This window comes from Myotis nattereri (genome assembly GCF_964212035.1).
Source record: "Myotis nattereri genome assembly, chromosome: 3".
Taxonomy (NCBI): Eukaryota; Metazoa; Chordata; class Mammalia; order Chiroptera; family Vespertilionidae; genus Myotis; species Myotis nattereri.
The window spans coordinates 56217085-56241395 of record NC_138077.1 but is presented as its reverse complement, the minus strand read 5'-3'; the positions used below and the strand labels follow the sequence as shown (position 1 = coordinate 56241395).

The following is a 24311-nucleotide window of genomic DNA, read 5'->3' as shown; positions in this document are numbered from 1 at the left end:
TTAGTCCTTATTGCTCTCAGATCATCTCTCCTTAGATCTCTTCAGAATTTGACATCACTGGCTCCTGGGTGTGTGCCTGCCCCCAGGCCTCCTGGCTCTTGCTCTGGGGCTATTGGGCTCTGATTATCATTAATAATTAATCTATACAGCACCTTTTACAAGCCTGCAAGTGCCCTCTGCAGCCAGTGCCAGTGTGGACACACACATCACCTCACTTCTGTCTCAGGTGATTAGTAGCCACCTCATGGGGATGGGAGGTGGTGGCAGGCACCAGTCACATCTGTGGCTCTTTATAGCTTTTTATAAACAAACTTGAATTCTGTTGTTTATTTAATTTTGCTTCTTGTTTTATTCCACTTTGCATTATACAATAATAATATTTTCTTAACATGAAAAACTTTTTATGTGTAATAGTGTATTTTGAAATGCACCATATTTTAATTATAACCCCATCATTTGATGTCTAAGTTATTTCCAAAACTTCATTGCTATAAATAACTCTCAGTTAACATCTTTGTGTATAAACTTTTTTCTACCTTTTAGAAGGCTTCTTTGGGATAGGTTTGTGGCAATCATGGACATTATTTTAAGACTGGTGATAACACATTGCCAAATTGTTTTCCTAATTTCCAAATGTATTTTTCCAATGTGCCTTTACTAATTTCTCCAAGTTTAAGTTTATTGCTCATCGTTGCCCAGGCCCCACTGTGCAAACAGTACTATCATGATCATCGAGAAACCCTGACGAAGGGCCTTGTGTACTGCCCCTAAACCCGAGCCTGGATTTGACAGAGTAATTGGTCCTCAGGCCTGCCCTGTGGGGTCCGCCAGCTTAGCATTCTTTTTACTTTCCCTAACTAATTGGCCTCTTAATGGGCACCATACATTAAAGTTCAGATCTAAAATGAAATCTAGATAGACTTAATGGTTGTTGTTGTGTTTTTTTTACCTGATTTTTTAGTTTTGCCTCTGGGTGTTGATTGTCAGCTTCTGGCTTGGCCCCAAGTTACTTTAACTTCCTCTGAGCTCATCTGGACTGAGGTCCTTATCTGCCTTCCACCAAGAAAGTGAGGCCTCCTTGGAGTTTGTATTCTGGGCAGCAGTGTTGAAGGAGCCTCTGAAGCTTAGGTGTAGTGATTTTAATTTGTGTTTTTTTTTAGGATCCAGAAGTCTGTGGCTCACCAATAGTAGGCTCATTAGGAAGCTCATGTTTCTGGTTCCACTTAGATTAGGTAAACTTCAGCATGTCCGGTGAAATAAGTCCTAGCACATTCAGGTTTTTCTGGAACTCATGCTAGGGCATCAGGATGATTTAAATTTAGTCCAGAATCGTTTTTGCTAGGATGTTGGAAATAAAGGAGTTCCCTGAAGTAAGATGCTGGAGAGACAACCAAGGATGAGGGAAGAATGGCGTGTTTTTCACTTGTGGGTTCCAGACTTGGGGCTGTTCCTCCCTTCCCCTTATATGATCATTTTCAGCATATTTTGTATTTCTCTCTTCACCTGTCATTGGTTAAGTCTTATCAAGTGTCCTTCACTGGTGTTTGGGGTTGTGTATGTTTTTAGCATATATTGGATATTGACATTTTATGTTACGACACTAATTTTGTAGGCACACTGCCTTTATTATATACACTTCTGGCAACTTAGATATGCTGCCACCAAGTGGTGGGATACCTTAGCTTAGCTGCCCAAGAAGACATAGATGGATTTTTGTGAAGAGACTTCAAATGAAAATATTCTGCTCTTTCCTCACTCATTAGACCTTGGAATTTCCAGGTTTTATTTTTTAAAATGTTACTGAAACACTGAAACTTAAGTAACCCTAAGCAACAATTGTTTTTCCTAAACCACAAAGTGGGTTTCTTATCATTTATCATCGAGAACTGTAGTAAATATCTAATAAAATAACATTTGTGAAAATAGCCTGGGTATTAACTGCCAGTTGAAACTGAGCATTTTATAGTGATGCTATTTTAGGGAAAAACAAATGCCTAAATAATGTGGTATGTCTAAGTCTGTTCTTTTTAAAACATTATTTTTAAAAGTTAAGTTTTTTTAAAATTAAAAAAATATCCTTCCTGTTGGTTTGTTTGCCCTCAGTCTTGCGTAGATTGGAAGTCACAGTGCCCCAAGCACACTTATCTCTCGAAACTTCTACTTCTCCCTTGCTGTTTTCATCAGCCACAAACACCGAAGATAAAAGTCTCTGTCTTTTCAAACCTTCCCTTCCAGACCCTATTTTCTTTCTCTGAACATGGAAGATGAGGACAAAAAAAATCACTTCCTCAGGCTTTTTGTTGCTGAGTGTGTAACCTTGGTGAATACACTCACTCGTTGCAGATAATCTCTGTACCAGTTTGCCACTGTAGTTTTTACTAAAAGGACACCCCTCCCCACCGCCCCCGCACCCCTACTCCCCTAACATGTTCCACTCGATCTCATCTCTTCTTGGATAAAAAAGACTTCTTAAGAATTTCTTTCTTAAAAGTCCAGCATCACCTAAGTAGCACAAAATCATTTGAATAAAATTTGGATAAAACTTCTGAATCTAGAAAATGTTCACACAGCGGTGATGGGCCCAGTGTCTTCTGAGTTCTGATTCTCCACAAGGCTCTCCTGGATGCACAGTGAATTTCGTGAGGGCCTGGATGGTGGGTCTCGTTTGCTGGGGGAGTTTGCAGAGCAACACTTTGAAAGCTGGCCGAACTCACTTAGATTGGGAGCTCCCCAAGGAGGGAGGGCAGTGTCTCACCCCCGACCCCTTGGGGCCAAAGCCAGGCTTTTTCCAGACACAAAGTCACTGAGGCCAGACCCAGGTCTCCTTCCAGATGTCCTCTTTCCTCTGTGAGGGGCTGTGCCCACAGGGAGTGCCCAGCCCGGGGCGGGTGGACTGGCTCTGAGGCGGCAGAGAGAAGGCAGAGCCCTGCCTGAGGACGGGGCACGGGGGAGTGAAAGAGCGTGCCTGGGCACCTGGACTGGACTGCCTCACCGAGGAGGAGCATCTGTTTCTAAATTGAGCAAGTGCGACAGCCAGCCCCACGTCTCCCAGAACCCAGACGACGGGAGCACATTGTCAGAGCTGTGGTGACTCAGCTGGGACAAATGTTTTCCGGATAATTTGCTGACGTAATCCCAGGGTGTCCTGATGGCCCTGCTCCGGTTTCCTCTCTCTCAGAGCCTCCCTCTCCTCGCCCCCGCTCATTCCAGGTCAGGAGAGCTACCCAAACCCCTAAAACTGATGCGTTTTTCTCCCTCTCGTCTCCGACTGTTCTGTGCTGTCCCGAGCTGGAGTTTCATGTTCCCGTCACTAGTAATTCAGGTGCCAGGCTTTGCACAGCAACTCCTCTTGGCCTGGTGCCTGGGGCAAGGCCTGGACCCTGTGCGGTGACACGCCCCACGCTGGTCCCCTGCCCACGAAGAGGATGACCTCTCATCTCTAGACCACAGGCTGTTCGCCCGTACGGGACGTGGCTTCAGAACTCATTTGCTGAAGAGAAACTCCCTGTTTTGGACGTGGAGGAAGGCAAGAGCGACTCCTTCCCCTCCCCCAGCCCTGGCCATGATGGAGCGGCCCATTAGGACGCCTGAAAATGGGCCCGGGTTTAATTCTGGGCATACACAGGACACTTGTTTACTTTTTACAGACACACCCACTTAGAATGGCCAAGCAGTCCCCCAGCTTTCTCACGCTGCTGCTGGACTTGCAGGCGAATGAGGAGGAACCCTCAGGGCCCTGCCTGTTTAGTCTGTCAGGTGTCCTTGTCTGGCTCTCCATCACCTCCCTTGCTGCTCTCAGGTTTGCACTAGTGCCTGGGCCATCACACAGTTTTCTCCTCCCTGTCAATCACAGGGCCCTCCCTCATCAGCACCGGGACAACCCTGCCTGGTGTCAGCGGGAAGGGAGGCTGCGGTGGCGGTGGCGAAGCCCGGGGGGGGGGTGTGTGCCCAGAGGGTGGCTGTGTGGGTGGGTTTGTGGGGCATGTGCCTGTACGTGATGTGCGGGCAAATAGCACGGGGCTTTCAAGAACGCGACTGTTCCTTAAGGGAAGGAGGAGGAGGCAAGAGAAGAAGGTGTTTGTAGATGACTTTTGACCAAAGGCTATTTCCTGGAGGAAGTGTGTGGTTTTATAAATGAGGGTTCTGCCTGCCCTGACAGGAAACAGGAGCCCAACTGGAGGGTAGGGGATCCTGTGAAAGTGTGAGGAGAGGTGGGGATGAGGCGAGAGGGGAAAAAGAGTGATGATGGTGGAATGGTGGTTAGAGTGAGCAAAGGAGAGTAACCACTCTACCTCCTGGCCAGCTGCAGCACAGGCCCAGCACCGGCCACACCACCACAGCCTCTCTCGGCTCAGCCGCCTTCTCTCTCCTCTGTCATCCGTTTTGGAAAAGCTGCTGCATCTTATAGTCATGGTGACTGGGCGCTGTGGTTAGATAGGTCACAGTCTTTGGAAGGTGGGCTTGATCTTTGGTTTGCTACTCACAGATGTCTGAGCAGTGATTATAATGACTTTTTAAATCAAAAGATGACTGATTTTCATGCAGCCTAACTGGGGAGAGAAGGAGCTATGGCGAAGGCCAGAGGAGTATGTCCCTGAGGTTTGTCTGGGGCGCAAAGGCAGTGCTATGTGGGGAGGTCATAGTTGGCTTCTAGTTCATTCTTTCTTTCATTCTGCTGCTTTGGTTTCCATTTCACTTCTGCTTCATGTTATGAATGTCCCTGAAGGAAGGGATGAACTGCTCTCTGAGGGAGAGTGGGACATAGGGCAGGAAGCTGCTGTCGGAAATGGATATGTCAATCTCCATCCCATCTCCCCAGAACACGCTCCCACCCCCCACCTCCCCCCGCTACCTTCCCTCTCTGGCCAGCGTACCCCAGACTTCTAGGAGCGATGGTTCTGGCCCTTCTGCAGGAGTCTCCATGCTCTTTCTTCTCTCATCTCCTAGCAGCTCCTTCCAAACCCCTTCCCCAGGCCAGTCTGCTGTAGAAAGCAGGTCTGTCCCTTTGGTGAATGGTGGTTGTGTTTCAGAGCTTGCGAGATGTAAGGTAACCTGGCTGATTAGCAGACACCCAGGGTTTATGCAGCTAACCCCACGGGCCCCTCAGAGGCAGCCAGCCTGTGGAAGGCAGCATGGTTTCTCCTTGGTTGTCACCCAGCCACTTCTGGAACTCTCTTTGGCATTCAGCCTGTGGTGTTCAGCTTTTCTGTCTCAGGATGGCAAACCTGTGTTCCTTCTGAGCAGACTTGATTTTCAGAAAGTGTTTTATTTAAAGGTGATGTGGAAGAAGAGTCCGTTTGCAGGTGGAGATCCTCTCTGCTTTCAGCCTCCTATCAATTTATGGCCACACCTGGGGATGTGGGAAGTGATCTTGGGGTCTGTGCTATTTAATACTTCACCATGCCCTGCCGGCGGTGAAAAAAGAGAACCAGCCACATTTCTGCCCGGGGCACATTTGCAATGGGAGCCTTTTGTTAGTTTTTGTGTGTGTTTTTAAACAGCTTCCTTTGGCTGGAATGGGATAGCAGGCTTTAAGTAGGTGAAAAACGGACAGTCTTTCTCATTTGGCCTCCAGTGGGGGGGGCTTCCCAGGGACTCTGACTGGGGCAAGAGTTGGGTTTGCTTCTGGCAAAGTCAAGGATAGGACCTGGCAAAGGGGAGTTTCCAGACCTGGAAATGGGCCAGGAAATCTCCAGAATCGTTTCTGGAGCAGAACTTACCCATGTCTGTACATGCGAGTCATCAGAGCCCAGAACTGCTGAGCCAGCCCCAGACCAGTGAGTCAGAACCTCTTCACTGCAAAGAGGCTTGGATTAGAATAAAGCATCACCTTTGACTTTGCCCCCAGTCCTGGCTTCACAGGGAACAGGTGCAGAGGCAAAGGATGTGTTGGCAACTGAGTACAATAACACAGATTCTTTGTAATCATCTTGACCAGGGGAAGTGGACGGAGAGTGTCTTCTTGTAAAAACAAATCAACAAAAAACAACAAACAAAACCCCTCTGGGTGGATGAACATGGGTCCTGAGGGGCCTTGATGGTGGCTGAGTCACAGTGAGAGAGAGCCAGATGGTGGACAGTGCTGAGGGAGAAGCAGGCCGGGCAGGGGAGCCCTGCCACCTCTCTGAGCTCCTCTCCGCCTTTCGGACTTGGAGCCACCCAGGCGCCCTCCACACGGTGAAGGACGAGTTTGAGAACTGTCTGCCCGCCAGCACTCATGCAGGACACAGCATTCCTTGGAGTGCTCATCTCTCTATAAGGCACCGCTCCCTCCCTTCTTTTTACTGCTTCTGATTATACAATTAGAAACCTTAAAGCAGGTGCTAATGTGTCTTTAACACTTTTCATTAACGCCTGCTGATTTCTGGTTGTTTAAGAAAGTGGGTATGGTGTGGTTTGGGGCAATCAGCGGAGCTGCTGTTAGAATAGCAATAAGGGGCAGAAAACAGGTTGACACAGATCAGAGTGATGGGCAAGGGTGGAACCAAAATCTAGCTGTTGCAGCCAGACCCCCACCACCTGAGAACTCTGCACAAGCCGGTCAGGGGAATCGTTTCCTCCTTAGAACTCCAGGCCCTTTCTGTCTCCTTGAATTCTGAACAGAGGATTTGGCTCCTGAAATGACTTTGGGAAGACATGGCTACAGCACAGTTCTGGGGAAAAGTGTGAAGTTAGTGACTTCTTGGGCTACTCTTCCTCCTTTACTGGTTTCTGCTCTCTGAGCTGTCTCCAGGGGTAAAGGCTATCCATGCTCCGTAGGTAAGACCTCAGGCATCCCTCCACATTCCCGGCACTGACCATCCTGCTTGCCCCTACAGGGCCGGCGTTGTGTGTGGCAGGGCCCGTGCTGCCCTCAGTCAGCAGGAAGTCCTTCACTCAACTGCCCTTTGCTCCATCACCCGCTGCTCTTCCTAACCCTCTACCCCAGTGATCACTTTGTCACCCACCTTCCCTGGACAACTTAGTGATTAGGTCTGATTTGAAGGTCCCTTCTGCTCCATCACAACTCAAGCACTGGGCATTCCTGGGCTCCCACCCTATGATTCTGACACCCACATGGGTGACACCCCCCACGCCACAACTATTACCAACTGAACAGCTCAGCAGCCCATACTAAGCAGAAAGTCTTGCTGCCCCCTGGCCTGGTCTGCTGGGGTGGTGCTCATTACAGCTCTCTACTCCACCACCCCACCTGTCATCATGATGGAGAAATGTTATATTTTTTCCAACAGCTGTTTCAAGTGAGGATCTTCCAGATGTTCATAGGCAGCATCACAGTGGAAACCAGGAGCAGGGTGGTCCTCATTCCTGGGAAAGGGGTTTCAGCACTCAACACAGGGTGCCCCGGGTCCCCAAACCAGATTACTTGATGTCTAGGAGGATTTTTCTTCCTCTTAGTTCCAGAGTCCTTGTGGCTTATTAGAGGACCTGAAGCAGGGAGATTGACACCTGGGTGTCTGGTCCAAATGGCCCGAACATCCACCCAATGGTGTGACCCTGAGCAAGTCCCTTCTTTCCACTGGAACTTGCTGCCCTCAGCACTCAAATGAAGATTAGCAAGAATAAGCATGGAAGTTTCTTCAAGTTCAAGCATCCTGTGTCTCTTTGAGGCAAGGTAGCCCAACAGATTCTGGAATCACACAGATCAGATTCAAATACTGATTTTACCTCTTCCTGGTGGCTTTACGAACCTTACTCAATCTCTTTGAACCTCAGTTTCCTTAACTATAGGGCGGGATAATGACAGCAGTGACTTGGGAGTTTGACATGAGGAATCAATAAGATAATGCATATAAAATGCTTAGCAAAGATAGATTCTCATGTGCGCAATAAAATTAGCTCTTACCATTAATATATGTGTATGTCCCATTTTTATCAAAAACAGCTGCTCCGTTTCGTAGTTTGACTCTCATTTTCTATTTCTCTCGCTTGAGGTTCTGAGCTCCTCAAGATTTAGCGCTCCAGCCCTGGGCTGGCTGCTGGCCTCCTGCTTCCTTACTGCACTTCACCACCTCTGCTTCCTTCCTGCAGTGGAGCAGCAGCCAGCACACAGGCTCTTTTCTACCTAGGGCCTTTGCACAGGCTTCCCTCTCTGCCTGCATTATTCTTTTTTTTTTTGTCCTCATTCACTAGTTCCTTCTCATAGTTTTGGTCTCTGCTTAAATTGTTAGCTCCTCATAATGGCCTGTCCTGATGACCTGATAAGTTCTTAAGACTTAGCACAATTTGCACTTATTCTGTTTAGCTACTGTCTATGTCCATCTCTCCCCCTAGAATTTAACCTTCATGTTTGTGTCTTGTTTCTATTTATATCCCTAGTTCCTAGCAGCGGGCCAGCCACAAAGTGAGTGCTCAGTAAATATTTGTTGAATGAATAAGTTAATTAATGGATCATATGATCTATTTAGATGGCACGATATTATTTATGCAGCACCTTCCTAACCAGGCTCTTATTGAGTCATATAAATCTCTGTAAGAGGTACAGAGATTGAGCAGCCAGAGCCTGGCTGTAGTTACCCCACAGGACAACTGCCACAAGGTGATGGCAGTGCATGGGGAGAGCCCTTATCCCATCGGGGATGGAAGGGGATGGAGAGGAAAAGTATCAATAAGCGTAGACTTCTTGGAGGAAGAGGCATGCGAATTGAACTCAAAATGTGAGAAGTTATCTAAAAAAAAAAGAGGGAAGATGGGGTTGAGGTGGGCAAGCATAAAGACATAGAGGGATGAGAGGGCAAACTGTAATGCAAAATTGAAATTACTAAAGGTGTTAAGAGAGGTGTGGGTAGTATAGGCTGTGTGTTTTAGTTTTGGGGAAGCACTCTGACAGAGGACATCAGGAAAGACCCCGGGGAGAAGGAAGCAGTTATATCCAACCCTTTGGACAGATGACAATGGGAAGTATCCGGAGTGGTTCACTGCTGTGGCTGGAATGGAATCCAGAGGCACAGTCTGCCTTCCCGTGGCCAGGGACCCGGGGAGGAGGTGAGGAAGCAGGTCTTGGAGGGAAGTGGCACTGGGCTCCCTGAGGCCAGACCTCCAACCCAGAGTGAAGTCCTGGCCTGGGGTTGTCGCTGGCAGCTGCTCATCCTGCTGTCCAGGTCCCAGAGCGCCCTAAACTAATTGAGAATCCTAATGTGTGACACAGGGCTGGGGTAATAACATCAGCTAAAACAGGAGGGACATTCAAAGGCCAGCAAGCAGACCAGTCATGTGAGTGTGGGAATGAGCCAGGAGAGGTTTAAAGAATGGAGAGCTTCAGCCTTCTCTGAAGACACTTGAAAGCATTACAAACGAGAACTGTGCCTAATAAAACCACTTTGGGTTCAGTAGTGGGCTGCTGAATTGTGATCTCTGCTAGGCATGGGGGCCACCAGGAGTACAGAGGGTTCCTTACTACCCATTCATTGGTTCCTTACTACCTACTACTGAGGCCCCTCACCTGGACCAGTCAGACCCGGGGCAGCCCTCCCAGATGTCCCCGCTCAGTGGGTCAGGAGCAGACTCTGGGGCATCGGATGTGGGCAGGACTCTGAGCACCCAGGGGACATCCAGGTCTTCCCCAGAAGTTTTCAACGAGGCTGTCAGGTCAGGTGTATGATAAGAAGCAGAAACTCCATGGTGATTTCATAGCTAGTTAGAAGTAGAGAGGGAAGCCCAGAACACAGCTCTCCAGGGGGCGTCTGGCTGAGCTCAGACAGTTACAGTGGGAGAGCAGCTGCCAGCCTATAGGGAAAGCCTCCTGAGGCCGAGAGAGAGGAGCTCCTTTGCAGAGAGAACCAGAGAAACCCTCCTGAGTCTGTGCTTACAATGGATGACTCTGTTCCAGAGACCGCTGCTCACCTTTTTGCTCACCTTGGAGATGTTGTTCTGATTGAATTTTGTTGTTCTGTCTGATATATTTGTGTGTGACCTGGTATTTGTTAATACCTATGCTAATCTGATTTAGACAGAGTGAGTCCTTATCATTCAACTCTCACCACCCCACTTACGAGCATCTAGGTGTTGTCCTGGGATCACGTGGGGGACTCCGGGGCCTCGTCCCAGACTGATTTTTATCAGAGTATCTGAAAGGGAATCCTCAGATCTTCATTTTAAATGTGACCTACATGGTTAGTGAAAGTCACTAAAGAGGAAAAAACATCGGCATAAAGCTGTGACAATGCTTTTTTTGAGATAACACAGGCTCGCTGAGTGAAAACAGCCCCAGTGACATGTAATGAACAAAGGAACAAATGGTGTAGAACTAAGTACAAGAAATATCTGATCAATCATCCGGTCATCCAGCATGTTTACGTTCTGGGCTGAGAGCCCCTGAAGGCCTGTGAAAAACAGTTCCCAGCTCAGTTTGAAGGGAATGGAATTTATCACGGAGGGTGAGAAGCTGGCCAAGGGGGCCCAGGTCTCCAGCCCCAGATGGGAAGTAGTGGGGCAGGGTGATGGGGCAGGGTCTGCATTCTCCCTGTGAAGTTGGGGCTGGGAGACGGGTGGGTCACTCACTCTCCTTCCACCTTCTCAGTGGATTTAAAGGCCTACTGTCCCAAGCTTCACCTTTCTATGTCCCCATCCTCATAGTACACAGTGCAAAGATTCAGCCCCTGAAAACTTGATTTGGACTAATATCTTTTATTTTATTTATTTTTTATTATTTTATCTTAAAATATATTTTATTGATTTTTTACAGAGGGGAGGGGAGAGGGATAGAGAGTTAGAAACATTGATGAGGGAGAAACATCGATCAGCTGCCTCCTGCACACTCCCTACTGGGTATGTGTCAACAACCAAGGTATATGCACTTGACCAGAATCGAACCTGGGACCCTTGAGACTGCAGGCTGACGCTCTATCCACTGAGCCAAACCAGTTAGGGCAGGACTAATATCTTTTAAAAGGTAAATAACCTAAAGGGAAGAGGAGGGCTACCTGTTAGTTATAGTTCAGTGTAACTTGCGTTGCTCAAACTGCTCCGCATGTGAGCACACTGAGCGAGAGGAAGAGATTTCTGGGGGCGTGGAGGCTTGGGAAAGAGGCAAGCTGGGGAGCCCCTGTGGGGCTTGGGGTCGCCAAAGAGTAGTGTGCAAACCTTGGTCACTTCTGGAGTCAAGGAGACAGGGCCAAGAGGTGGGCGTGCACCCAAAACTGCCTCTGGTGACATTTCCTCCAGTCATCCCAGAGATCAGCTAAAAAGACTGATCCCAACTCCCACCTAGGCCCTGCCCCACAACCCACCGAAACTCCCTGACCCCTGACCCAGGCCGCTCAGGTGCTGGATGAAGTGGTTCTGATCTCAGTTAATGACCCACCTCTCTGCAGCAGCTGACACCTGTTCCTCCCGAAATCCTCCCCTGCCTGGTTTCCTTAACTGCACTCCTCTCCAGGTTTTCTCCAGCCTCTCTGCATGTTTTCCTCAGGCTCATCTATGTTCTTCTCCCATCTCTTAAACATTGATATTCCGTCGATGTTCTATCCTTGACTCAGAAGATGGTTCGTCTGATCTCACTCGTTTTCACTGGGTAATCTCACTCTATTCTGTGCACATCAACCTCCACCATTTGTGGGTTTATTCATTCAGCAAATGTTATTGAGCACTTACTAGGTGCCAAGCACAGAATGACTCCCTGGTCAAGATTTGCAACCCAGCTTTCTTTTTAAATCTCTAGATGGTACATCAAATTACCTTCAGAATTTCATTTATATATGAAATATTATTTATATTTTCATTATCTTATATGATAAAAGCCTATTATGCAAATTGACTGAACAGCAGAACAATCAGCTGAAGGACCTGCAGAAGGACCAGTCGCTATGACGTGCACAGACCACCAGGGGCAGACGCTCAACACAGGAGCTGCCCACAGGCCCCAGGCCAGCCAAGGCAGGTGCCAGGCGGGGCCGATGAGCGGGCAGCGCCAGGCCAGCCAAGGCGGGTGCCAGCAGGGGCCCTGCAATCACTCCGCTGGTCACCCCACAGATTGGCCCTGATTGCTGGCCAGGCCTAGGGACCCTACCCATGCACAAATTTCGTGCACCGGGCCTCTAGTTATTAATATTTACTAATACAATAATAAAAATAACTACCTTAGGCTGTGTTTCTTGAGACATGGCTTTAGGTGCAAATGATTTAGTAAGGGCATTCTCTTCGGGAAAAACTTGTGAAGGAGTAGGGGGTTGGAGAAACAGAGTAGGAAAGAGGAAGGACCGAGCAAGGATGGGGTCCCAGTCTAGTCAGAGCAAGGCTGTGGTCCTTTTCTAGACAGAGGCCTACTGGGGATGGACCGAGCAAGGATGTGGTCTCAGTCTAGTCCAGTGATGGCAAACCTTTTGAGCTCGGCGTGTCAGCATTTGAAAAACCCTAATTTAACTCTGGTGCCGTGTCACATATAGAAATTTTTTGATATTTGCAACCATAGTAAAACAAAGATTTATATTTTTGATATTTATTTTATATATTTAAATGCCATTTAACAAAGAAAAATCAACCAAAAAAATGAGTTCATGTGTCACCTCTGACATGCGTGTCATAGGTTTGCCATCACTGGTCTAGTCAGAGATCTACTGGGAGAATGCAGAGGCTCTGGAGTCACTCTGCATTAAGGTAAAGAGTCTGAGCTTTGGCACCCTTTATAAGAGAGGCACTGCCCTCCCTGGGATGTGGGTATAACCTCCCACTTGTCTCTTGGAGACATGGAGCCCATCAGCAAGTCCCCAGAGATGGTGCAGGTGTAAGCTGATGGCTGCAATGCTGTCAGAGCTGGGGCTGGGCACAGTGGGCAATAGAGGAGCCCTCAGTGGGACACCAACAGTGTCTCCTACAGCAGATAAGACTACATCGTCCAGACCACGTGCCTGGCACCATCGTCAGTGCTTTATGCATATTAAACTTAGCCCTAAAAATAACCCTGTGATGTAGTTGCTATTATTCGTGTTTTACAGGCAGGAACTGAGGCACAGAGGTTGAAAGCAACTTGCCTAAGGTTTCCCAATAAGGAAACAATGGAGCTGGGATTTAGACTGAGGAGGGGTGGTTCCAGATTCCATATCCTTAATGCTGCCTCTGCTTCCGCAGCGTATTGAGTCTCAGCGCATACCAGGCACTGTGTTAGCCACTGGGCATCCAGCACTGAATGCACACAAAACCCCGCCCTCATGGAGTTTATTTTCTAGTGAGGGAAGACGGACAATACATGAATAAGTAAAATATATGATCCAGATGGTAGTAAATGCTAAGAAAAAATAAGTCCGGGGGGGAGGGGAGGGGAGGCTGGGTGACAGTTGCAGCTTTAGGTGGGGCAGCCCAAGGACATTTGCACTAGGAGGACTTACCAAGATTCAGAGGATGTGGCTCCTCTGATTCTGCCATTGCCACTCCCTCTGGCTGAGCCCAGCATACTCCCTGTCTACACAGCTGGAGGCAATCTTTCCAAACCCCCTGGTGGTGGTCCCCCAATTGTCCTCAGGATAAATCCAGCACTCCCACCATCCTTATTCGAGACCTGCTTCTATTCCTGCCTCTTCTCTGGAGTACAAATGGAAACACACATACCCTCTGTCTCAGTAATGAAAATTAATATAGGCTAACAAACTGTTAAATAAAACACGTTCTATCCTTCTACCTTGACTGATATACCTTCATAGTGACAGAGGAGGCCAGCCTTGTTGGACTCCCGAGTTCCCTGCAGAACTTGGCAGCAGAGGGAGACCAGCCCCAGGCCTTGCTCTGCCTCTCCGTGCCCACTGCCCAGCTCTGTCTTCCACTGTGCAGGGGTAGGGGGAAGGGGGGTCTCGCATGCATGTGGACTCTCCAGCTCAAACATCCATGTTCTAGCCACACCTTTGCAAATAGAAGCCCTTTGCCTCCCCTCAGGCCTAGGTGTGCTCATGCTGATGGTGCTACTTGCCTTAGAGCAGTGGTCGGCAAACTCATTAGTCAACAGGGCCACATATCAACAGTACTTCTTCAGAATAGACTCGCCCAGGCTGAAAACCGACTTCTGCGCATGGGCCACAAAGTTTCAATCGCACTGTACGTGTGCCCGCACATAGTATTTTGTGGAAGAGCCACACTCAAGGGACCAAAAAGCCGCATGTGGCTCGGGAGCCACAGTTTGCTGACCATGGCCTTAGAGGATTAGACCTGGGGTCCAGCTACACAAGGGCCCAGGGTGTGGGCTAAGGGCCCTTTGGGCAGAGAATTTTAGGTTTTCAGGTAATAGGAGCTTCATTTACAAGGGGGTGAAGGTACAGTACAGACTTCATCTGGGCAAGTCTCCTTGGCCTCAGGGTGGGATGGGAGAGGGGAGGGTATGCAAGGGGAGGCCAAGCCTGGAATAGGGCTGTCAGAAGCACTCAGAGCATCAATCTCTTCCCTACCCTTATGCCTAAACTAGAGTGAATTACTTGAACTTTCTCAGTATGCCATGCTCCTCGGCGTCTGTGATTCTGTAATATTGCAGACTGCAGAATACAGGTCATTCATTTGGACTCCTTGCCACAATTTCCCTCATCTCCTATGAGCTCCCTAATTAATCCTCGCATTGCTGACCCTTAACCCCCACCGCCTATGACCAACACACCACTCACAGTGGCGATGGTGGTGGGGTGTAATAGAATATAGTGACCCGAGTGTGGGCGTTATAGTCAACAGCCCTGGTTCTGATTATTTGCTTAGCCACTTGCTAGTCCTGTGACCTTCAGCAGGTTCTGTGCCTCAATTTCATTGTCTCTTACATGGGGGTTACATGCCAAGTTTATAAGGTATTGTGAGGATAGTGCAATATCGTCTGTCAAGTGCCCAACCACAGTCCCTGGCATAGAATAAGCATCTAGTGAGAAGTTCTTTTCCCTCCCTCAGCTCTGCCTCTTACTTGAAACCAAACACAAAGCACCTTGAGAGACCAGGCTGTCTCACAGAGATGCCAATTACATTAGCTCCCAGGGGCCTCTCTCCCCATCTCCTGCCTTAGTGAGAACTTCTGGAGAATGTTAGTACCTGTTTCTACTGTAGTTGTCAGAAACCTGCTACCCCAGTTAGATGCTTGGGTAGTCAGACTCCAGCTCTTGGTAGCAACACCAACTATTGCTAGGGATGGTGGTTTCTCATGTCAGCACAGTTATGGCAACAGGGATGGAACAGGTACACAAAGAAGTTGGTCATATCAAAGGAAAGGTAAGACCTACAGGTACCTTGCAGCACCTGAAGTAAGTGGGCATGCAACAGATGTGAGTCAAGTTGAACAAAACTAAGCTCAAAGAGAAAAGTCATTAAATCCCAGTAGAAAAGTGGATAAAAGAACTACGTAGGTAAGTCACAGAAGAAATACTTCCAGGCCAATAAGCTCTAGATAGTAAACAGAGAGGTGCAAATTTAAATGGGCAAAGATTTCAGTGCTGATGAGGGTATAGTAAGGGGGCGGAGGGCATGCCATGCGCTGCTGGGACGCTCGTGCGTGCATAACATGTAAGCTGATATGTCTTTCTGCAAAGTAGTAATGAGAATGGTTAAATAAGGCATGGTCAAGGTACAGATGGATGGACTATGTGTCATTTGGTGTGCCAGCTTCAAAGAAATTTTAAACAAGGGAAAAAACTCTATGTTACTGTGAAAAGTAGAACACTTTCTGGTATGAAAATTACATGCACAAAGAAGATTGGAGGGAAATAGGACAGAGTGTTAAAAATTCCTGCCATTAGCATCTCTTATATAAATCTTTGAAGTTTTCTGTATTTAGCAGGTGTTTCTTTAATAATGGGAAAGAAATTCCATAATTTAGGAAAATGGCACATTGCTTTCATACAATAGATCAGAGAAAATTATTTATGGATGACTCTGGCCACTTGTTGACACCGATTTGGGAGAAACAGAACTTCCATGCTGAGTCTAGTCCTTTCTATCAGCAAGAAGAAATGGAAAGTCTCCTGCCTGGGCAGTTCCCCATCTAACTGGGAGGCCCATGGAAGTTGCCTTATGTTGGAGACATTCACATAGTCATGGCGGCTGTGGTGTCTTCACCAGGCTGCCATTCTCATCACTGTTGAGATTTGAGAACGAAGCCGGAAAAGGTATTCTGTTTCCATTTGTGGCTTAATTCTTCCCATTGCGGCCTTACCTCCAGTAGTGGTAAGCGGTTGGTTGGTGGAGGCACACATCTGTGGGTCATGTAACATGCACAGTGGTTTATGCCAGTACAATCCAGGGAATAGGAAAATTAAGTGAAAGACCCTAAGGAAATTCTACACCAGGGTTTATATAAGAATGTGAAACACCCAAAGTATGTTTTTAGTTCTAAAATAAATGGATAGGTTAAATAAGCCAAGAAGAAGAGAAGAGCCTCTAACTACCAAAACATAAACTTTCTTCCAAACTGATATGTTGTAACTATTTTAACTTTTTCCTCCCATTCTGATTCTTAGGAGTTATAAAGTCCAAGTGCTTAAATAAACTTTGCTCTTTAATAAGTTCCATAGCAACGTCTTGATTGATTCACTTAGGCTGCTTAGTTTTGGTTTTCAAGATGGTCACTGTCACTTCTTCTGGCCTTGATTTTAGGAGTAGCTTCCCCTCTCTTAACTTCCTAAAGTAAGAATACGATTGGTGTGCCTTATTCATACCCCGACTCTTATAATGGAAGTACACGGGACAACAGACTATCCATCTTTTTTATCAGTCCCACATTTGGCCGTCTGTGAGTAATCAGCATGACTCAGCAATCTGATTTTTAAAAAATATATATAGATATATTATTGATTTCAGAGAGGAAGGGAGAGAGAGAGCGAGAGAGAGACAGAGAGAGACAGAGAGAGAGAGAGAGAGGAGAGAGAGAGAGAGAGAGAAAGAGAGAGAGAGAGAGAGAGAGAGAGAGAGAGAGAAAGAGAGAGAGAGAGAGAGAGAGAGAAACATCAATGATGAGAGAGAATCACTGATCAGCTGCTTCCTGCATGGAACACACCGGGGATTGAGCCCGCACCCGGGGCATGTGCCCTGACCAGGAATCGAACCGTGACCTTCTGGTTCATAGGTCAATGCTCAACCACTGAGCCACACCGTCCTGGCAACAACCTGATTTTTTATAAGTTAACAAACATTAGAACTACAAGTAATACATCTTAAATACAGTGGTGACAAATATGCCTTATTCATACTTTGTGTACCATCTCTTATCAATGGATAGAATCAACCTAGAATCTTTTTTTTTAATATATTTTATTGATTTTTTACAGAGAGGAAGGGAGAGGGAGAGTTAGAAACATCGATGAGAGAGAAACATCGACCAGCTGCCTTCTGCACACCCCCTACTGGGGATAAGCCTGCAACCAAGGTACATGCCCTTGACCGGAATCGAACCTGGGACCCTTCACTCTATCCACTGAGCCAAACCGGTTAGGGCCAACCTAGAATCTTTTATTGAAAAAGATGCTTTGGCTCCGTTTGGGTTCAGTGGTAAAGTGGACCAGTGACTGCCATGGCTCTGGGCGTGGGGAAGGGCAGCCCTCATGCCAAGGATTTTCCATCTCAGATATTAGGGCCTCAGGGTCCCTGTTGGTACAGGGCTTGTCTTCAAATAGGGAAAACATGATTCCTCTCAGGAGCGAGAGAGACAAAAACTAAATGTAAAATCAAACAGAAATTGGAATACCCAAACAGTAAACACCCCATCAAGCGCCAATGACTATAGGGAAGGCTGAGTCATTTGCTGAGTGCTAGGAGAAGGCAGACACCCTGCAGCAGATGGGGTTAAGCCAGGAAGGTCTTCTGAGGTAGTGCATTTTTAGTGGGATTGGAAGGCAGCCCGCAGACCTGGCGTGAAGTTGGAAGGGTGGCCCTATTAAAAGGAATGCAGATTTCTGGATGCTTTTGGACTGTGTACTTCAAAGTCTCAGCTGCCCAGAGTGACCATGCCGGACCTCTGACCCCCCACAGTGAGGACGTGTGCAAACGTGGCTTCACCGTCATCATCGACATGCGGGGCTCTAAGTGGGACCTCATCAAGCCCCTCCTCAAGACGTTGCAGGAAGCCTTTCCAGCCGAGATCCATGTGGCCCTCATCATTAAACCCGACAATTTCTGGCAGAAACAGAAGACCAACTTTGGCAGCTCCAAATTCATCTTTGAGGTGAGCCAGACCGCTCTCTGAACACCCCTTTACCTTCCGCCACCCACACATTTCACACTGTGCTTCTCCATCCACTCTACTGTACCCATGTCTATGGCTGGTATTTCTGGAGTCCTTGGCTACTGTGGCTTTACCAGTTAGTATCTAGAGAGGAATAAGAGGATCAAGAGATTGTCCTAATTGCACAGTGTTAGTAGGCAATTCTGTGTACTATTGGTGAGTATGTAAATTAGGACAGTTGTTTCTGGGGGCAACTTTGTAATTTGGCCCAAATGCCTTAAAAAGAGTTTATAGCTATTGATCTAGTAATTCTTCTTAGGAAATATTTTTAATATAAAAGCTAAACAAAACCTCTTGAAAATCTAATTATAATTATAAACAGATAATGGTCTACAAGAATGTTCATTCATCATAGTGTTTTTTGCCATAATATACACATACATATATACAGATATATATACACACATATACACATATACATGTGCATACATATAGTTTGTATCCTAATATCCATTAATTTTGGTAACATTAATTCACAAATACGTGAAGTTATATATCAATTATATCTCAATGCAAATCATATTTAGAAAAATAGCATCTTTGAAAAATACTTATGATATATTGTTTTAAAAAAGGCAGGTTTTTAACCAGTCTGGGCATTATAATCTGAAGTCTGTCTTTTAAGTGCATAATGAAGAAGACTGAGAGACACGTGAAAATGTTAGTAGACTATTCGCAGTGGCTGATTAAAGGTGATTTTTCATTTTCTTCATATTTTCTATTTTCTCTTATACTCAAGGAGAACGTGTTATTATTTTCTCTTTAGCTAGGTTTTCCCAGACAGCATATGGGGATTTTTAATGGTGACACAGCAGATTAAGTCAATGATTTAGGAACCTTTGTTCTAGCCAAATCCAAGCTGTTCCCCTTTCCTGGAACCCTAGCCCTCATCTGCAGGGGGATGAACCTTGTGTACGTGTGCATGTTGGAAAGGCGGAGCTGCACCTAAACTTACGCAACTTTCCACTCAGAACCCTACCCTCTAGGCCAGGAGTGCCTGTGTGTGGCGTGATGGCCCCAGTAGTTTGTGATGGAGCATAGCAACCTGACCATCTGAGCGAAGTGATTCTCACTCTGTTTAAATAACACAAAGAATTTGACTTGGTATAAAAACAGCTCTCCTACTCTCCTGGCACCCCCACCCAATATTAGGAGCCCGGTGCTTTAATATATATATATATTTGCAGCCCTGTTTCAGTGCCATGCCACTTCATTCTGAAGGTTTTTCAATATACTAGTATAGATTTATTGATTTTAGAGAGGAAGGGAGAGGAAGAGAGATAGAAACATCAATGATGAGAGAGAATCATTAATCGGCTGCCTCCTGCATGCCCCCTGCTGGGGATCGAGCCCACAAGCCAGGCATGTGCCCTGACCAGGAATCCAACCGTGACCTCCAGGTTCGTAGGTCAATGCTCAACCACTGAGCCACACCAGCTGGGCAGGAGCCCTGTGTTTTGTAGTTTTGGTTTTTGTATACAGAGGTGGTGATAACAAGCCTATATATTTATAACCTGAAAAGAATGAAAGTACTCTTTCCAACAAGTCCTGAAACTGTGTTTCAGTGTGGCTGCTCAGCCCTTCCCCTCTTCCTTCGCCACAAGTTGAGCAAGCTTGTCTTTGCCTCCTAAATAAGAAGTAAGGAGAGAGAGCTGGGGCCTCCCACTCAGAAGAGTATTTATAAGGCAATGCCTTACGAACAGCCAATGAAATCCCTCATGCAGGCTGAGGGTACAGGCTTGTTCAGTAGCAGATACTTAATGACTAATTGGTGCATATAATCATGGGAGACTTCCTGGACGTGGTAAACTGGGAGCCAGATTTGAAGGGGAAAGTGCTCTAGAACAGGGCTGCTCAAAGTTTAATGCACAGAGTCCCTGGGGATCGCGTTCAATGTGGATTGTGATTCAGCAGATCTGACTTCTGATATGCTGCTTTCCAACAAGCTCCCAGGGGGTCTTAATGCTGCCGCCAAGGGCCACACTTTGAGTCGCCAGGATCTAGATTAGCAGAGGTTTGTATCAGTGGCTGCACGTTAGAGTCACTTGGTGAGCTTTTAAAATTACCCATGCACACACTCCAGTCCAGGCCAACTAAATCAGAGACTGGTATCTGCTACCAGGAGAGTCTCAGTGTCGGCAGCGGCCCACCCAGCCTGAGGCAGGAAGCTTGACTCAGACCGTTGCAGCCCAAAGTTGACCCACATTGCTTCATGTAACCGTGATGATGTCCTGGGTCATGGGCCTGGCTGGGTTTTCAACTCTGGAGAACCAGACCCTCAGGCACTCCTGCTTCTAGCATCTGAAGTCCTGCTGTGGTGACTCGGGGGTGGAGAGGAGGAAGATGAAGGCAGCTGAGACTTAAAGGCAGCCTCTCCTGTAATAGCAAGTGGTGGGCAGGTGGAGAGGCTTTTGGAGGCAGTCAGCTGGTCTGTTGAAACTGCTTACCCTGGCTGATTTGTAGCTGATGACCAGCAGGCCACGTGCTCATACACCGGCCCTTTCCCGCACAGGCTGTGGTCATTATTATGTGGACTTACCTTGGCTTCTCCCCTGGACTTTCTCCCCTCCTGCCTACAGCTTCCCCAGTTTCCCCTCACTCCCCCCCACTTCACTGAGTCACCCTCTTTGTGTCTGTCCCCCAGACGAGCATGGTGTCCGTGGAGGGCCTCACGAAGCTGGTGGACCCCTCCCAGCTGACCGAGGAGTTCGATGGCTCCCTGGACTACAACCACGAGGAGTGGATCGAGCTGCGGCTGTCCCTGGAGGAGTTCTTCAACAGCGCCGTGCACCTGCTCTCACGCCTGGAGGACCTGCAGGAGATGCTGGCTCGGAAGGAGTTCCCCGTGGACGTGGAGGGCTCTCGGAGGCTCATCGATGAGCACACTCAGCTCAAGAAGAAGGTGCTGAAGGCCCCCGTGGAGGAGCTGGACCGGGAGGGGCAGCGGCTGCTGCAGTGCATCCGCTGCAGCGACGGCTTCTCAGGGCGCAACTGCATCCCCGGCAGCGCTGACTTCCAGAGCCTGGTGCCCAAGATCACCAGCCTCCTGGACAAGCTGCACTCGACCCGGCAGCACCTCCACCAGATGTGGCACGTACGCAAGCTCAAGCTGGACCAGTGCTTCCAGCTGAGGCTCTTCGAGCAGGATGCAGAGAAGGTAGGAGGGGAGCCGGCCCACCTGGGGCCGGGGTTTGGGGGCGGGTGGCCACTGCTCTTTAAAGAAACTGATCGAGGTTGCCAGTTCAGCTTTCTGATTAATGACTTTTGTGGAAAGATTTTCTTAAGTGTTTATTGGTGCACATTAATTTTAATCATCTCTGGCCATTGCTCACTGACTCCTTAAAGCTCTCCTTACATAGCGTTTATTATGCGCCAGGCACTGTTGTAAGCACTGAGTACAAATGAACGCATTTTAACCCTCGGAAGGCCCATAGGTAGGTGTATCATCATTATCCCATTTTACAGGTGAAGAAACTGAGAGGCTAAATAACTTGGCCAAACGAGGCAGTGCCGTGCGGCTGCCGAGCCCATGCATTTCCCCACGGCTGGACACTGCCCCTCTCAGGACCTGTACGGAATGGTTCGAGCCGGCTGAGCAACAAAAATAATAATACTGTTACCAGCCGCAGTAACATGACTGAGGGACTAGCGCTGGGCAGTGTACTCGACTGTTGACAAAGCATTCCACGTGCAGAGCCTTACCTAACTGCACAGCTTTCCCATCCTTGGAGGTGCGTGGTGCTGCTGACCTGCAGGGAAATGGAGTGCTCCTTGATCTTGGGGCTACAATGGCAGACTTGACATATGAATCCAGCCTTTTTCAGCTTGAAGTCAGGGCTCTTTGTGCCATGCGCTTCATTCAGAAGGTTTTTCCTCAGCAGCTCAGCCAGCACTTAAGCAGGCCCCAATGTTCTAGCAGTGAATTTTCATAGCTTTCTCCTTATCAGGGGAGATATGAGAAAGGGAAAAAGAAAAATATATCATGTAGTGCTTCGTTGCTGAGGACACAAAGGTATCTTCTCCAGGTTTTTTCAAGGTAAAGAAGAGAGTTGCTATTATATGTGCTTTACGGGGAGTGAAATGGGCTCTCCTCCTATCAGTTTTCTGGAAATAACTTATATTTAAATGCATAATGCTACTCTGCATCTCTCAGTAACCTATGGATTTTACAGACAGTGTCTAATATAATGGTTTTGTGTCTTTTCAGAGCTCATATTGGAAATATCTAAATATTTTTAAGTGATGAAATCAGGATATGAAACTATATAATATGCATAGATGCATAACCCATGGACACAGACAATAGCATGGGGAAGGCTGGGGATGAGGTGGAGGGGGGCAAAAAGGAGGGAAAAGGAGCAAAAAACACAACTCTATATAATGATGATCCTAATTTATGTGAGAGTGTCAGCATAGGTATGACTGGAGGAAAATTCAGCACAATGTTAATAGTTTTGATTCTCAGATGACAAGCTTAAGGTTAATTTTAATTCCTCGGTATAAATTTTATATATTTTCCAATTTTTTATAATTTATAATCAGAAGGAAATCAGTACATGTCATTTTTAAAGACTGCATTGCCCCTTTCTACAACAGAACTTCTGAACATCATTTAAGTCAAGGGACATGTAAAGGGATTTCTTGTATAACCTTAGGAGTTGCAGGGTTTTCCCTGACTTCCTGAGGGCTCTTTGCCGAGGGGCCTGGCAGCCTGGGTCTGACCCTGGCCTGCTCTGGGAAGGGCCACTTGGACTATGGGATCCTGTCACAGTCCCCCAAGCTATGAGACACCAGGTCAGGAGCCAGCAGCTGTGGGAAACCAGTCACAGGTACTCTGGCTCCCGTGCCTGGGGTAAGAAAAATCTGGAATAGCTCCTTTCTATTTGGGTTTTCTTCTGCTCTGGGGCAGAGGACCTGCTTTGCAGCCTGGCCTAGCTGGCCATTGCAGTGACAGGGACAGAGGGGGAGGCAGGGACTAGGTCTGCCTAGATGTATTTTAGAGTTTGAGGCACTTCACAGCACCCCGGAAGCTCAAGGGTAAGGGAAGATGGCATGAGGCACAGATGGTGCCTGTCTCAAAAATAAGATGAACCATATACCTTTAGCACCAGAAGACCTGGGTAGGTAAGGCTGACCTTCTAGAGTCAGACAAGTGCCAGTCCACTAGGCAGTAATTGCTGCCACACATACATTCTCTCGATTCATTCTCTCTCACAAGAATCACATGGCATATTAGTATTCCTCTTTTATAGTGGAGGAAATGGAAGCTCAGAGAGATGGAGTGGCCTGCCCAGGATAACACTGCCAATTAGAGCCAGTATTTTGTCTGTCTCTAAAGCTCACCCAAGCTCTTATCCAAAAGCCATACTGTCCTCTGCTCCTAGGACCTACTTCATGCCACCACTGAGCACTGCTTGTTAGTCCCCGAGCCCCCACCCTGATGACTCCAGGGAAAATCTCAAATCCCACCTCCCAATGCTCAGTCAACAGCAGGGCTCAACCATTCTGTGGACCCCTTCTCAGAGTAATATTTGTAAATGTACAAAATAATATTTTAGGCTTAGAAAATAATTATTGAAATACAGTTAATAAGTTTAAAAATAGTAGTAACCTGTACTTCTTTAACATGTTAAATAATAAAATCTACTTGAAGTCTCACAATTACCATTGATTTTGAAGTAGCAATGAGCAAAAATGATATTTTCGGGTAACTAACCCTGATGTGATATGAAGATGTGTATTCAGAGGTACAGGTATTACGAACAGTAATGTAGCTTGTTGACTACATTCATAATTGAAGAGAATGCTATATTTCAGTTGGAGGTTAGTGAAAATAAAGGCATATATTTTCCCCCATCCAAGTACATGATCCCTGAATCCAGTACTTTCAGTTTACGTTCCATGTACCATGGTGTTCTCATGCCTTATAAAGAAGTGTGTGTGTGTGCCTGTGGTGTATGGAGCGGGGAGGGTGGGGGGGTGGGCACAGAATATAATAAACAAAACAGAGGGAGTGAACGGATGATGGGAAGAAAGCAGCCCAGGAATATTTTGTCATTGAGTCAGTGGTGCAAATGCTGCTCAGGCTTGACCCAGCTGCCACAGAAAATGTGCTGGGAGTAGGGAACGGGAGAAAAACAGT

At 47.2% G+C, this 24311-nt stretch overlaps 1 protein-coding gene across 7 annotated transcripts in view; it reads left to right on the top strand.

Annotated features, from left to right (window-relative positions):
* KALRN (kalirin RhoGEF kinase) overlaps positions 1-24311 on the top strand; it is a 573479-nt gene that overhangs the window by 143359 nt on the left and 405809 nt on the right. For all 7 annotated transcript variants that reach the window (XM_081085419.1, XM_081085418.1, XM_081085412.1 and 4 more), the window contains exons 4-5: positions 17917-18109; positions 20814-21326. In XM_081085419.1, the coding sequence (XP_080941545.1) occupies positions 17917-18109; positions 20814-21326 (706 nt within the window). The remainder of the gene's footprint in view (positions 1-17916; positions 18110-20813; positions 21327-24311) is intronic.